This window comes from Panthera uncia, chromosome B4, assembly GCF_023721935.1.
Source record: "Panthera uncia isolate 11264 chromosome B4, Puncia_PCG_1.0, whole genome shotgun sequence".
NCBI classification, from domain to species: domain Eukaryota; kingdom Metazoa; phylum Chordata; class Mammalia; order Carnivora; family Felidae; genus Panthera; species Panthera uncia.
This window is the reverse complement of record NC_064809.1, coordinates 127,692,314-127,705,851: the sequence shown is the minus strand read 5'-3', so window position 1 is coordinate 127,705,851 and position 13,538 is coordinate 127,692,314. Positions and strand designations below refer to the sequence as shown.

Here is a 13,538-nt window from a genome sequence, read left to right as displayed (position 1 = left end):
GGACTGGCAGGGTCAGGAGTGGAAACAGGGACGCCCGTAAGGGGCCTTCTGCGGGCCTGGCCCGGGGGCCGGACGGAGCAACCTGTTCCCCACCTGTTCTGTGCACCCCCTGGGCCCCCAGCCTGGCCTGCGCCCTCGCCCCCCTACCCGGCTTTAACATCCAGCTCAGGCACCCGCGGCCCCTTCTGTATCAGCCGGGGCAAAGCCCCCCGACTGCTGCTGGACGATGTGGATCGTGCAGGGTCGAAGCTCTCCGGGGTCCCTAGCCACCCCTGCCTCTCCACCTCAGGGGTCCTGGCCGGAGCCCCTTGGCCAAAGCAGGACCCTCCTCACTACGCTATTCAAGTCGCCTCGGTGGGTGGAGGCCACGTGGTGCTGCACCCGCCCCCCAACTCCCAGGGCCCCGGCTGGTTAGAGCCACCCCCCTCCCTCCCCTGGACCCACGCCAGCCTGGGGCCTGCTGCTGGTCCCTGCCCTTGCTGCGGGGACATCTCGGTGCTCAGCCAACGTTTGCTGAACTTGAATGAGAGAAGGGAAGAAGGAAAGGGGGTTGGGGGAGGTGCGGAGTCTCAGGCAGGCCACGCAGGGCAGGCCAATGCCGTCCCCGTGGACGAAAGTGTCAGCTCCTTATTACAAGATGCGTTTGTGATTTCTGGCTTCGCCCGGGGATGTCTTTTCTCTTTATACGTGTTTTTATTTTGATTTTATTTTTTAAAAAAATGTTTCTTTATTTACTCGCCGGGGGAGGGGGCAGAGGGAGGAGAGAGCGAATCCCAAGCAGGCTCTGCACTGGTCCGAGCAGACTCAGCACAGAGCCCGACCCGGGGCTCGATCCCGCGAACTGTGAGATCCCGACCTGAGCCGAAATCAAGAGTCAGAAGCTTCACCAACTGAGCCACGGAGGCGCCGCTATTTTCATATGTTTTTTTAAAAAAGTTTTAACCGAGTTCATTTATTTTGGGGCAGGACGTACGTGCCGGTGGTACGAGTGGGGTCTACAGTGAAAAAACATTCTCCCTGCCCCTTCCTGACCTGGCTTTCCTTCCTGGGAGGACCAACGTTCCTGGTTTCTTGAGAAGCTCCCAGAAACATTCTGGGCTCCAGACATCCTGGCCGTCTTCTCCTCTTTGTGGGGGGTGGTTCACTACCCGCTCCTGCAGCCAGAAAGCTTTGCTCGAGGGGGAGAGGAGAGGAGGGAATATTGCGAGTTCATTAAACGTGCGGTGGACGGGTGAGTGCTTCGGGCACGTATATCCTGCAGGAACCACCACGCCTCCTTCCCCCTGGGAAGGCAGGGAGGCTCTGTGGGCAGGCCCCAAAGAAGGTTGTCCTCTTCTCAAGGATGCCGCCCTGTTGCTTCTGCTTCGACTCGGAAGGGAGCTGGGTCTGCCTCTCTCCTCGGGGTCGTCAGTTCTGCTCTCCCTTCTGTGCAGACAGCCGGGTCTCTGGAGCTGCCTGACCCCTCTCCTGCTTGCCCCGTCCCTTTCTTTGAAAGAGAGAGCAGCTTATGAGAAAGTCCCCCACCCGAGGCAGGGGCATTAAGGTCAGGACAACGAGAGAACACAGAACTGCTTCTTCTGGAGGCTGGATGGAACCTCACAGGTCCCCGGGCCTGGGATGCTGCACGTGAATAGATGTGCGCCTTTCTAAAGAGGGGTCCTGCGGCTTCTCATCATTTGAAAAAAAAAAAAAAAGCCCTGAGCTGATCCAAAGAGCAGGGGGGGGGGGGGGGGGGGCGGGGAAGGAGGAGTAGGAAGCATGACCTGAGCGGGAAGGGAAGGTTCTAGAATGTCCAATAAGTGGCCCTCAAATTGCTTGCAAAGCCCTGGAAAATAGTTCCATCTGGATGCTAAACTAAGGAAGGGGCTCCCTGGAAGCCTGGGCGAAAAGGGAGGTCTCGGAGAGGTGGGTGGGATAAGGGGAGAAGCGCCGGGAACACCGAAAAGGGCACCTGTGTGTGTGTAAGGCCTGAGTGTGTGTGTGTGTGTGTGGGGGGGGCCGGGTGAAGGTGTCAGAGGCTTGCAGTGACCTGTGTGAGATGGGGTGGGGTGGGTGTAGGAGGGAGAAGGAGGGCTGCACCCCCTGGGGCTCCTGTGTGCACCAAGGCGCCTTGGCGAGGGCGATTGTGTGTGTGTGTGTCTGTCTGTCTGTGCGTCTGTCTGTCTGTTGCCAAGACACTCACGGTGCCCCCCGCCCCCACCCCGCAGCGGGGGAGGGAGATCTTTATCTGGCCTCTAGGTGCTTTAGGAGTTTCAGAGTTTCTCACCAGCTTGATCTCTCCCTGCCCCCCCCCGCCCCCCACCCCCCTGTCCCCACCCCAGGCCTTGCCCCCTCCATCCTCTCTGCACAGGAAGTGGGCTGGCCCTGGGGTTTTACTTCGCTGGCCTCATCAGCCAGCTGCTACCTGGGCGGCTGGGAGTCTGAGTCCGAGCAGGGCCCTGGGGAGATGGCTGTGGACCCAGCAGCGGAGAGATCCCGAGAGAGTGCACCGCAACCCCATGTCTCAGCCAGGTGACTTTGCCCTCGCCCCTGCCCCCCTTCGGTCCCCGGGCACCCAGGGGCTCCCTCCCGGCCCTGCCGCCAGCCCCGGCTGGAAGTGAAGGTCTTGGGACAGCTTTCAGCTCTCACCTAGATGCCCCAGGACATCATCTGCCCGGACTTCCTTCTCCCAGCCCTCCTGGCCATCCCTCCCACCCCCAGCCTTATCTTGAAATCCCTCAGGAATGAGGCAGGTCCTGAGCTCATGGCTTTTGGCTTGAGGGAAAAAAAATGCTGGTCCCTAGTGCTGGGACCTCCCTCTCCTGCCCGGCCCATCCCTGGGGACCCTGGGGCTGCTCTGGGGCAAGGGGCCTTCCAACCCAGAGGGGTGAAGGAAGAGGCGGGAGGACTGGGAGAGGGGAGGCCTGCTGAGCCCCAGACAGAGGACAGCGGGATGTGGGGTGGGGGGGGACAGGCGAGCCCCCTCCTCACAGCTATGGAAAGGCGTCCCCCGGGTGAAGTGCTCCCGAGGAGGCTGAGGGGCAGGAGAGGAGAGAGGGGGGTCTCTCTGAGACCTGGCCCTGAAGCGGGGTGGCCAGGGAAGCCCTGGGCGGGAGGCCAGACCTGCAGGTTTGAGTCCGGATCTGTCCCGCCCTTGGCCGTGTGAGGGGGCAGCTCAGTAGTGTCTCCGGGCACCTCTGGAGGGGTGGGCACCTCTCTCCTGCCTTGGGGAACGAGGCCTCCTGCCCTGAACTGTATTCGGAGCACCTCGGGGGTGGGGGAGCTGAGGGGCAGAGCCGGCTCTGAGGGTCCCCTTCCTAGCCCCACAGCCGGGGTCTAGAGCACCCTGGGGTTAAACAGCAAGAGGCAAGCCCCCTCCCCTCCCCCCACCGCCCCCCCCCCCGTGTGTGTGTGTGTGTGTGTGTGTGTGTGTGTGTGGCCAGGAGGACAAGGGAAGACAGAGCCCGTCAAGGTCAGTGGTCTGGCTACTGAACTCCTTCCTCACATCCTCCCCCTCCCCCACGCACCCCAAGTCCCGCAGCGTCAGCCCTGCGGGAACTCGGGCGGTAATGACCCATTCAACCCCTGGCTTCCCACCACCCCCCACCCCCGCCACTCCGGCCTCGGCCTCCTCGTCTGAGAAAAGGAGTCATAATGGTACCTTCTCCCGGGGTTGCTGTAAGGGCTAAATGAAGTGTCATCTGCTGAGTGCTGAGGACTGGGGCACAGAGTGAGAGCCGAGTATTAGTCACCATCGCCATCACCATCCCTGTTACCATCATGACCGTCATCACCATCACTGTCACCATCATTATCATCTCCTCGCCTGAAATCAGAGGACTGGCTTTGAGTCCAGCCCCTTGGGCAGTGCGGAGCTCAGTCTTGGCATCCGTCAAAGGGGCGGGTGATGACAGCCACCTTCCCGGGCTGTGGTGGGGACCTATGAGTCAGTGTGGGTGTGGACAGCTTTGCAGTTGGGAAGGGCAGGGTGCGTGGGTGTGCGTGGGAACCTAGGGCTAAGGGCGCTTGGGGCTCAGAGGTCCTACTTGCTTGCTCTCCCTGAGGCTGGGCCCGTGACCTTGAGCAGGTTCCTTAACCTCCCGAGGCTCCTTTGAGTGGGCTAGGAGCCCTCCCAGCCCCAAGCCCCTCTGGTGCCCCCCACGCATCCCCCACCCGTGTGCTTTGCAACCTTGGAGAGCACACGCGCCCTTTCTGATGGGAGCGGTGGGGAGCTCATTCTAGATAATGCTTCTGCTCCTGCCGGCTCACCCCTGCTGGGGCTGTGGTTTGGCCTTGACCTTCCTGTGATCTTCTATGCCTTTGCCCTGACCCTCCTCCCCTCACCCTGGGGCTCTGTGCCAGGTCCTGTCTTGGGCATGGGGTTGCCTTGCTGGCTGGCGCTGGCCGAGGGTGACACCCTCCAGGGGACCGACAGGGCCTGTGCCCAAGGCCACGATCGAGCGACTAGGGGTCACAGCAGGGCTTGCTGGACCCCCTTAGGGCCCCAACCCTGTGCCCTGTGCTGTCGGGGGTTCCCAAGGAAAGAAGTAACCAGCCCCCACCCCCACTCCAGCTGGGAAGCCCACCCCACTAAGGGGACGGTGGGCCAAGCAAGGAGGAGCCCGTGGGCACCTCTCTGGGCTCCTTTTTGAACCCAGGCCGGAGACCTGACTGTGGGCCTGGGCCCCTGCCGGACCCGGACTCCAGGGCAGGGAGGCTGTCGGCCTTACCTCTGGGGCCAGTGCCCCGGACAGGGTCTGGGCAGGGACAGAGGATGTGAGAGAACAGGCCTTGGGGGTGAACGTGGCTGTGACATCCCAGTTCTGCCCCCTTCTGCACCTGTGACCTTGGCGGGTTGAGGACCTGGAGCCTTAGTTTCCTCATCTGTGGGAGGGGCTAAGACAAGCACCCACCCCCAAGCTGCTGGGCAGATAAGATTATCTGATGTATGTAAAGCACTCGGTCCACGAGTATTGTGAGGTCATCAGTACATGTCGTCAGTTGTGTGAACGGTCTCGGTGGGTGGGACAAGTAGCCTGAGTCCCTGCCTGGGCCCTGTCCTGGCCCAGATTCCACAGCTGCCTCTTTTCTGCTCTATGGCCTTGGGCAAGTTGCTTCACCTCTCTGTGCCTCAGTTTCCTCACCTGAAAATGGAGATAATAAGGGTATCATCTGGTAGATGGCCTTATTGCTTCATTTAAAGAGTTGAAAACAGCCCGGCCTACAGGAGCCTCCCGATGAACGGGTTTTGGTGTGATTAAGGGGCAGCGGGGCACGGGGGGCGGGGGGGGGCTCTAATCCCAGCTCTGTGCTGGCCTCGCTGTGTGGACTGGAGCAAGTCTTCCCTTTTTTTTTTTTTTTTTTTTTGAGTCTCAGTTCCTCCAGCTTTTGAACAAGGGGTTGGGTTCGCTCAGAGGGCCCTTTCAGCTCTGACAACGTGTGGGGCTCTAAATTTCGGAAGGAAGGGAGTGTGTGGGCAGGGCCGAGGTACCAGCAGGTGCAAAGGCCCTGAGGCCGGACGGTGCTGGCTTGGTAGGGCCCAGCCCACCGCCCGGAGTGGCGGGTGTTCACTTGTGCCTTCTCTTCTTCCTCCCTCCAGGGCTCCCTTCCCTAGGTCCCACGCATGGCTGTGATGGCGGCTCCTGGTCTGCCCTGGTGTCTGTCCCTCCTTGTCCTCTTCCTGTCCCTGGCCATCCCTCAGGCATCCACAGCGGTGAACGGTGAGGACCCTGGCATCTGGATAGCCGTGCTTTTCTTGGGAAGGTGGCCAACAGCCGTCTAGAAGCCCTTTCAGGACCCCCGCCGAGAAGCGGCAGGAGGCCGGGAGGGAGGGAGGCGAGGGTGATGGGACCAGAGATCAGACGTCCACCTTCTCCCTCGGTCCTTCTGTCCTGCTGTATCCACACGTCCCCCCACGCCAAAGGAAGACACTGGCTTTTCGTCCCTGCTCTGCCTCGGCCTGCCTCTGGGACCTTGCAGGCTCTGGGGCTCAGTTTTGTCCTCTCTGAAATGGATCCGCCCAGATCTTTTCTGCCCAGCAGGGTCGCCTACCTGCCCATCTGGTGGGCACAGGGTGCAGGGCGCAGGGTGGTAGGCCGGCCCCGGAGGGCACCCTGCAGCCGGCCACTCACGCCTCTTTTTGTCGGCAGACCCCTCCAAGCTCGTGTGCTTCTACAACTCAAAAGCCAACATCTCCTGTGTCTGGAGCTGGGATGGGGACCTACAGGCCACATTCTGCAGGATCCATGCTAAGCCGGATCAACGGTGAGTGTCCCGCGAAACCACAGCATCTCGAGACGGGGGCGGGGGGCGGGGCAGGGTGGGTCTTCTAATCGTTGCCATTTAGACTCTTGGAATGCCTTCCTTGTAGACGCCAAGATGTTACGCTTTGGGCATTTGGACTGATGGGACCCCCCAGACCCCTGGCAGCACATCAGGCTGGAAAAGCTAGGAGGCAGATGTTTAGACGCCTGAGATCAGGGCGGGCGTGAGGAACAGGGTTCCAGGCTGCGGTGGAGGGGCCAGGGATGGGCTGGACAACGTAGTCTGGGGACACAGACCTGTTATGCCAAGGTTACACTGGACTTGAGAAGCCAAGGGGGAGAAGGAAGGGGGCTCCCCAGGAGGAGTCAGCGAGGGGTTTCTGTGACCCAAACGTTCTGGGTGCCCGTGGCAAAGGTGACTCTGAGTGGGTGGTGATTCTACGGGGTTCCAAAGGCTCCATCAAGCCCCACAGGAAGATTCTGGAGGGCTTTCGGTGTGGAGGCCACCTGCCCTAGAAGGTCACTGTGGCTACCGCGGGGCCGGGCTGGGGAGGGCTGGGGAAGGTGTCTACGACGGGAGGCGCAGCAGAATTCTGCCTCTGCTGAGGTTGGCACAGAGCCCCGCGCCGACCGGCCCTGCTGGATGGGGGACCGTCCCCGGGGCCGGCTCTGGGGGGCCCTCCTTCTGTCCTAAGGAGGTTCTTTTGCCTTGGAAGGTCTTGGAACAAATCCTGTGAGCTGCTTCCGATGGGACCGGCCTCCTGGGCCTGTTACCTGATCCTTGGATCCCCAGATGTGAGTAGTGGGAGCTGAGAAGAGAGCCCGTGGGGAGGGCAGGTGCCCTCCCCGTTTTCCAAGCACCAGCAGGTTATATCCACTCTTAAGGGGCAGGAGAACGTGGAGATGGGCTCGCACAGCACACAGGCTCTGGGTGCAGAGGCGTGGGTTTGAATCCGGACGCCCCTGCTGACCAGATGCATGACTTTGGGTTTCTTACCTGCAGCAAGAATCCACCGGAGGAGTGGCCAAGGAACCTGAGCATTTGCCTGCCCGCAGGGGATACTCACTACCTGGCCATTTCCTTCCCCAAAAGTCAGGGTGTGGGGGTGGGGATAAATGGAGGAAGGGAGGCTTTCATACTCAAAGCTATTGTTCCAGATCTACGTTTCCGGGGGGGCGGCGGCGGGGTGGGTGTTAACCTGCTTGCACACCTCTTGTGATGGGGAACTCCCTCCCCCACCGAGGCAGCCCACCCCGCTTTAGATCATGGATCAAATTCATGCCTGTTTTCTGTAAATTAAGATTCACTGGCACAGAGCCACGCCTGTTCTCCTGCAGGTTGTCTCTGGCTGCTTTCGCAGGACAGCGACAGAGCTGGGTAGTCGCTTGACCCGCGAAGCTAGAAAGAGTTCCTATCTGCACCTTTGCGGAGAAAGTTGGCCGACCCCCTGCTTTAGCTGGGGGGCTTGCGGAGGGGCTCCACTTTTACTGGGGTCTCGATCTTCCCCCTCCTCTATCCCCCCCCCCCCCCCTTGCAGACTCAGAGTCTGACTTCGGCTGACACCGTGGGCATGAGGGTGATGTGCCGCGAAGGGGAGAGGTGGAGGGTGCTGATGACCCAGAAATTCAAGCCCTTTGAGAACCGTGAGTGAAGAATCTGGAAGCAGGGGCGGGGAAACCTCCTTCCCTGTCTTTCCCTTGGGGGATCCTGCCTGTCCCAGTCTCTCTCCACACCTGCGTGCGTGCGAGCTGTCACTGCCTGCGGCCCTCGGGATGCAGTCCCGATTCCTTACCCTGCTATTCGAGGCTCAGGATCTGGCCCTGGCTTCCCAGTCTAGGACTCCTCGTCTTGTGGCTTGTGTCCCTGCCACGACCAAAGTCCAGCTCTCCGAATTCAGCGTGCCCCTCCGTGCCTCTGAGCCCTTGCACGTGCGGGTGCCACAGCCCGCAAGGCTCTTCCCACCAGGAAAGTTCCCACTCACCCTTCAGGGCTCAGGGGAGAGTCACCTCCTCCAGGAGGCCTTCCCAGACTCTCCCAGCCCTTTGTGCCTCCTCCTTCAGGGTGTTTAGGTCCTGGGTCCTCACTGCCTGATCAGGGGACTGTTCCCCTCACTGGGCTGTGAGCTCCTGAGGGCGGGGTGTTTGTGATCCCTCTGTCTCCACTCCAATTACTCAGCACCAGGCCTCATCTGGGCAGTGCTCCGGGAAGGTTTGTTGAATGACTGGGTGTCCAACTCCAGCCGCAGACCATGGAGGGGCCATCTCTAAGAAACAGAGGGCGAGAGCTAGGCAGCTCTCTCTCTCTCTTTTTTAATGTTTATTTTTGAGACAGAGAGAGAGAGAGCGCGCATGAGTGGGGGGCGGGTAGAGGGAGAGGGCGACCACAGAATCCCAGCACGTCTCGGTTTTATCACCTCAGCATCGTGTCCCAGCGTCCCCCAAGCCCACTCTCCCTTCCTGTCTCCCTCTGTCCCTCTCTTGCTTCCAGTTCGCCTGATGGCCCCCGACTCCCTCCAAGTCACCCACGTAGGGACCCACAGATGCAACATAACCTGGAAAGTTCGCCAGTCCTCCCACTACATTGAAAGATACCTGGAGTTTGAGGCCCGGAAAAGGTCCCCAGGCCACAGCTGGGAGGTGAGTGCCCTGCCCTGATTCCTCCTTCCTGCCCCGGTCACCCTGTCCATCCTTCATCTCAGCCAAGCCACGGCGGCCCCGAGGCTATTGCCAGCTCCGATCCCCCCCTGCCTCCATGTGCCCCCTGACAATCCAGAGCTCCCAGCTGGTGGCAGATGCCGGGCTGGCACCAGGACAAGGTCTTACCTAGCCAAGAGGCCGGTGACTGTCCTCTCCGGGAGATTTCAGAGACCCCGGGAAGCCACCTTTCCGTTCTTCAAATCCGGTGTGGTCAGCATCCACTGGGGTCGGTCGCCTATCCATTCACTTACCCGCTCCCTCATTTGCTCGCTCACTCAGCAAACACTGAGTACCTACTATGTGCTCCCGGCGGGGGGGGGGGTGGCAAAGAGGGTGGAGGACGAAACTGACCAGATCCCCCCACGGTCAGGAAACTCACATGGAGGGTGGGGAGACTGTCTGCAAACAGGACCCTGGAGACTATGAGATATTGATCAGTGCTACCCAGGAAATTAAATGGGATCACATCATTTGAGAGGGCCTAGAGCAGGCCCTCAGGTCAGGTGCCCACAGAAGGCTGCTTGTGGGATCCCAGGGCCAAGGAGGAGCAGACCCTGCAAAGGTTTGGGGAGGGCTTTCCAAGCAGAGGAAAGAGACACCGCAAAGACAAGACCCTGTGTGTCTGAGGGCTGGCGGAGGGTGGGGTGGGGGGGGGGAGCGGGGAGGAGCAAAGAGGGATCCAGAGGTGGGCGGGGTCCCTGGGAAAATCCTCTTTCTGGACGCGGAAAATAGACTGCAGCAGAGTTTGGGTGGGAGCAGGGAGACCAGCCCCTGCCTGAGATGGGGGAAGGAGAGGAGAGAAGGGGAAGGGTCCAGAATAGGTTCCGCAGGGGGAACCAGCTGATGGGTGGCAGGCTTTGTGTGTGGAGGCTGAGTGAGAGGGAGGGGTTCGAGATGAGCTTGGGGTTGGGGCCTCAGCACTGGGGAGTCAGGGAGCCTTCTGGTAGGACTGGGTGAGGGGGCATGGAGGCTGGAGGCGAGGAAGGAAGGAGCTCCTTGCTCAGCCTCCCAGGCAGCCCTGCCGTGGGAGGTGAGGAGGGCTGTGGGGACCCCTCTGCTCTGACAGCCCCCACCCCTGCCTGTCTCTGCCCCAGGAGGCCTCCCTGCTGACCCTCGCGCAGAACCAGCAATGGATTTGCCTGGAGACCCTCACTCCAGACACCCAGTATGAACTTCAAGTGCGGGTCAGGCCCCAGCTGGGCAAAAACGAGGCTTGGAGCCCCTGGAGCCAGCCCCTGGCCTTCAAGACGAGGCCTGCAGGTACCAGTGGGCAGAAGGGGTGGGACAGAGCTCAGGCAGGAGAGGGGCTGGCTGGGGTGTGATCCGAGGGCAGCTGGCGGGGGAGGCCTGGGGACGGGGTCCAGGGCTCGGCCCCAGCAATGGCAGGGGGATGCTGGAGGGACCTGGGCGATGGGGGCCCTTCTCTAACCCCTCTCCCTGCTTCTCCTCCCACCCCCGGGCAGCCCCAGGGAAGGAGGCGGTGCCCTTTCCTTGGCTGGGCCACATCACCATGGGCATCAGCAGTGCCTTTGGCTTCATCATCTCGGTCTGCTTGCTGGCCAACTGCCGGTACATCGGGCCATGGTAAGCGCCCTCCCTTCCTGCTCCTTCCTGCTCTCCTCTGACACACGCACCCCTTGCCGGGTTAGGCTCTAGGCTGAGCCCCCCACCCTGCTCCGACACGCTGGTGCTTGCTCTGCCCTCCCGAGAGTCCCCCCTGCCTAACACCTGGCTTTGCCCTGCCACCCACCCCCAAAGATGGAACCCTGTGGAACCGGCCTCAGGGGATCTGAGGAAGGAGAGCCCCATGCCAACCCTGCCCCGAGCGTTACTCTCAGCAGCTGAGTGTGTGTGTGTGTGCACATGCCGGCTGTCTGCGCGTGTGTCCTCACGGGTCTCTCTAGGTCCGGGCACGCGTTGGTGTATTTCTTTATTTCTTGAGCCCCAGCACAGTGCCAGGCCTGGGGCGGAGTGCTGGGAATGCAGGGGCAGGCCACATGCATGCAATCTGGAGCCCACAGACCCATGGGAGAAGGCAGACGTTTATTAATCACACACGAGTACAATGACACGCCACGAGGAGGATGGCAAAGGAAGATGTTCGATGTGTTGGAAATAGACAACAGGGACAGGAACCTTGGCTGAGGGGTGGCTGGCAGAAGCTTCTCCAAGGAAGTGATGGGTCCCTTGAAATCTGAAGGAGGAGCTAAGCAGGCAGGGTGGAGGGGGTTGGGGAGCGCATCCCAAACAGAAGAAACCGGGTGCGCAGAGACCCTACGTGAAGGGGGTGGAGGAGAGGGCTGACCCGACATCTGCGGGGCAGACGGGCTTTCTGGGGCCCTGGGGCTCTGACTACATTTTGAAGCAGGTGCCTACAGATACTGGGGCATTCTGCTTGGCAGGCCGAGCACGGGCTGGAAGTCAGCCCCCACTCACTACCCTCCTACAACCGGGTGCCCTTGGGCAGTGCACAACCTGAACCACCATCCATGACAGCCTGGACTAAGAGACCCACGATCTGACCTTTCTCCTGCCTCCTTCCTCCTGGTTCACTCTACTCCAGACGCCTGGCTGTGTGTGGTCCCTGACCAGTCTGGCTCACATGCCCCCCCCCCCACACCCCCGCCAGCCCTACATTTTCTCTTTCACAGTCTGCTGCTTTCTGTTTGCATAGAATGCATGATAATGTTGCACACTTGGTTCGTGTCTGTCTCTTCTTAAGATCGGGGGCCTTCTCTGTTTGCCATTCTTGTGTCCCCTCCCTTACTGGGCATTCCCTTGATACTGATCAAATGAATGAATGTGGAGGGGTTCGGTAGCCTACCTTCAGGGCCGTGGGGGGCTGGCCGGACACCATGGCCCCCTTCCCTTCTCATCCACCTTCCCTCCCTCCCTCTCTCCTGTTTAGGCTGAAGAAGGTTCTGAAATGTCACATCCCAGATCCCTCAGAATTCTTCTCCCAGCTGAAGTCAGTGCATGGAGGAGATTTCCAGGTAGGACTCTGGAGGTGGAGGCCAGAAGCAGGCACAGCCGGCTTGGGCTGGCCAGAGAGTGGGCAGAGGTGTGAGTGGGTTTGTGCTTTGCGAAAGGAGACAAAATAAGGAAGGGAGTAGCCTCCGGGGTGGGCCCCTTTCCCCAGCTCTGGCACCAGCCTTCTCAGGCTGAATGGCACCTCCCGTCTGAGCCAGACTTACTGGGTTCTAATCCCGGCTCCGCCCCTTCTTGGCTGTGTGATGTTTGGTAAGTTAGAGAACTTCTCTGTGCTCCGTTTCCTCGCCTGTAAAAAGGGGAGGGAAATAGTGTTACCAGGCGTATGGACCCACTGCCTGGGATACAGTAAGTGCTCAAGGGGCCCTAGTGGGAGTTACTGTCACCAGTCTGTCCACCGAGCGGGGCTTGCCAGGTACAAATTCTCCCGACCCCACCACTTGCGCAGACCTTCTTCGTGGGCGCAGGGCTTCCTCGGACCCTGCGCAAAGCCCCGAGCGGGCGCCCTGCCTCGTCCCCGGTGCTAACAAGTCCTCCAGCCACACCTCGTCACTTGACACAGATTCACGGTCAAAGCGCGGGCCCCCGAGAGTAGTAACACTCTGAACCCCATTTCAACCTCAGTCGCCTCCCCTCCCCGAGCCCACACTCGCTTCAGGAAGGAAGTGTCAAGGGGGGTGGGGGATGCGGTGGGCTGCTTCTGTCACCCTCCCCTCCCCAGGCTCTCTAGATTCGGTGCGGGTGGGGGTGGGGGTGGAAGGAGATCCGGAGGAGCCCTGAGGGGCCGGGAAGCCACGCTGGGCCCGAGCTATCAAGAGCCCGAGTTCTCTGTTACCGGGGATCAGGGCCCCTTCTGGAATTCTTTGGAAAACTCCCAAGACTGGGGATCGCTAACCTAAGGTTCTCTTGATGTGCAGGAATGCATCTCCTTAAAATTCTTCCTAAAGCCCTAAGGGTCGTGAGCTCCCCGTCAACAGAGGCATTCATGCAAGCCTTGGCTGACTATCTAGGTTCTAAGGGACTAGGACCTTCTGGGTGGGAGTGAGCTCCTTCCCGGAGGGGTGCAAACCACCCCATCTTCCCATGAGGGCATCCCCAGGCCTAGATGCCTGCCCCCCGCCCTCAGGTGTGGAAGGGGGGTATCCCAAGGAGGCCCTGGGGAGGCACGATGTGCTCGGGGGTTGGGGCTGGCCAAGAGGGACCCCATCCTCTCCTCTGTGTCGGGGTGGGAGGCCCGCTCCTCTCTCTCTACCCCAGGACCTCCGGCGACAGGGCCACAAGGCCCGCTGCCCTGTCCACGGGATCTGGGAGTGTGCGTGCCAGTGTGTGAGCGTGCGAGAGGGGGAGAGAAGCTTCTCCTTGTGCCCTCCCCCCCACCCCCCCGCTTCAGGGCACTGTGGACGGAGGCCCTGGGCCCAGGAAGTGGCTGACCACACACACCTCCGAGGGGGGCCGGCCAGGCCCTGGCACACGGGTGCTGGTCACGGGACTGGCCTCTCCTTCTTCTGGCTGCCCGGCTGCCGGGCCCTAGCCTCCTCCACTGCCTCTTCTCGCGACAGACCCTGCCCAGCCTCCCCCCCCCCCCCCCCCCCCCCCCCCCCCCCCCCCCCC

The 13,538-nt window shown here is 61.1% G+C and overlaps 1 protein-coding gene and 2 long non-coding RNA genes across 3 annotated transcripts in view; 1 reads left to right on the top strand and 2 right to left on the bottom strand.

Annotated features, from left to right (window-relative positions):
• Positions 1-476: 476 nt before the first annotated feature.
• On the bottom strand, positions 477-4,801 carry LOC125919568 (uncharacterized). The gene is made up of 3 exons (XR_007456834.1): positions 4,710-4,801; positions 3,641-3,805; positions 477-1,486 (listed from the first exon to the last, which is right to left on the bottom strand). It is a non-coding gene; the product is annotated as an uncharacterized LOC125919568 (long non-coding RNA).
• The window catches only part of IL2RB (interleukin 2 receptor subunit beta), a 13,355-nt gene continuing 2,140 nt past the window's right edge, over positions 2,324-13,538 (top strand). Inside the window, exons 1-9 of the mRNA XM_049626290.1 lie at positions 2,324-2,511; positions 5,579-5,699; positions 6,129-6,243; positions 6,959-7,037; positions 7,781-7,886; positions 8,731-8,879; positions 10,034-10,199; positions 10,403-10,523; positions 11,848-11,932. Coding sequence (XP_049482247.1) covers positions 5,603-5,699; positions 6,129-6,243; positions 6,959-7,037; positions 7,781-7,886; positions 8,731-8,879; positions 10,034-10,199; positions 10,403-10,523; positions 11,848-11,932 — 918 coding nt within the window. The 5' untranslated portion in view covers positions 2,324-2,511; positions 5,579-5,602. The remainder of the gene's footprint in view (positions 2,512-5,578; positions 5,700-6,128; positions 6,244-6,958; positions 7,038-7,780; positions 7,887-8,730; positions 8,880-10,033; positions 10,200-10,402; positions 10,524-11,847; positions 11,933-13,538) is intronic.
• Positions 10,966-13,538, bottom strand: part of LOC125919567 (uncharacterized) — a 4,342-nt gene continuing 1,769 nt past the window's right edge. The window contains exons 3-4 of the long non-coding RNA XR_007456833.1: positions 12,134-12,216; positions 10,966-11,145 (exon numbers count right to left, since the gene is read on the bottom strand). This is a non-coding gene — a long non-coding RNA (uncharacterized LOC125919567). The remainder of the gene's footprint in view (positions 11,146-12,133; positions 12,217-13,538) is intronic.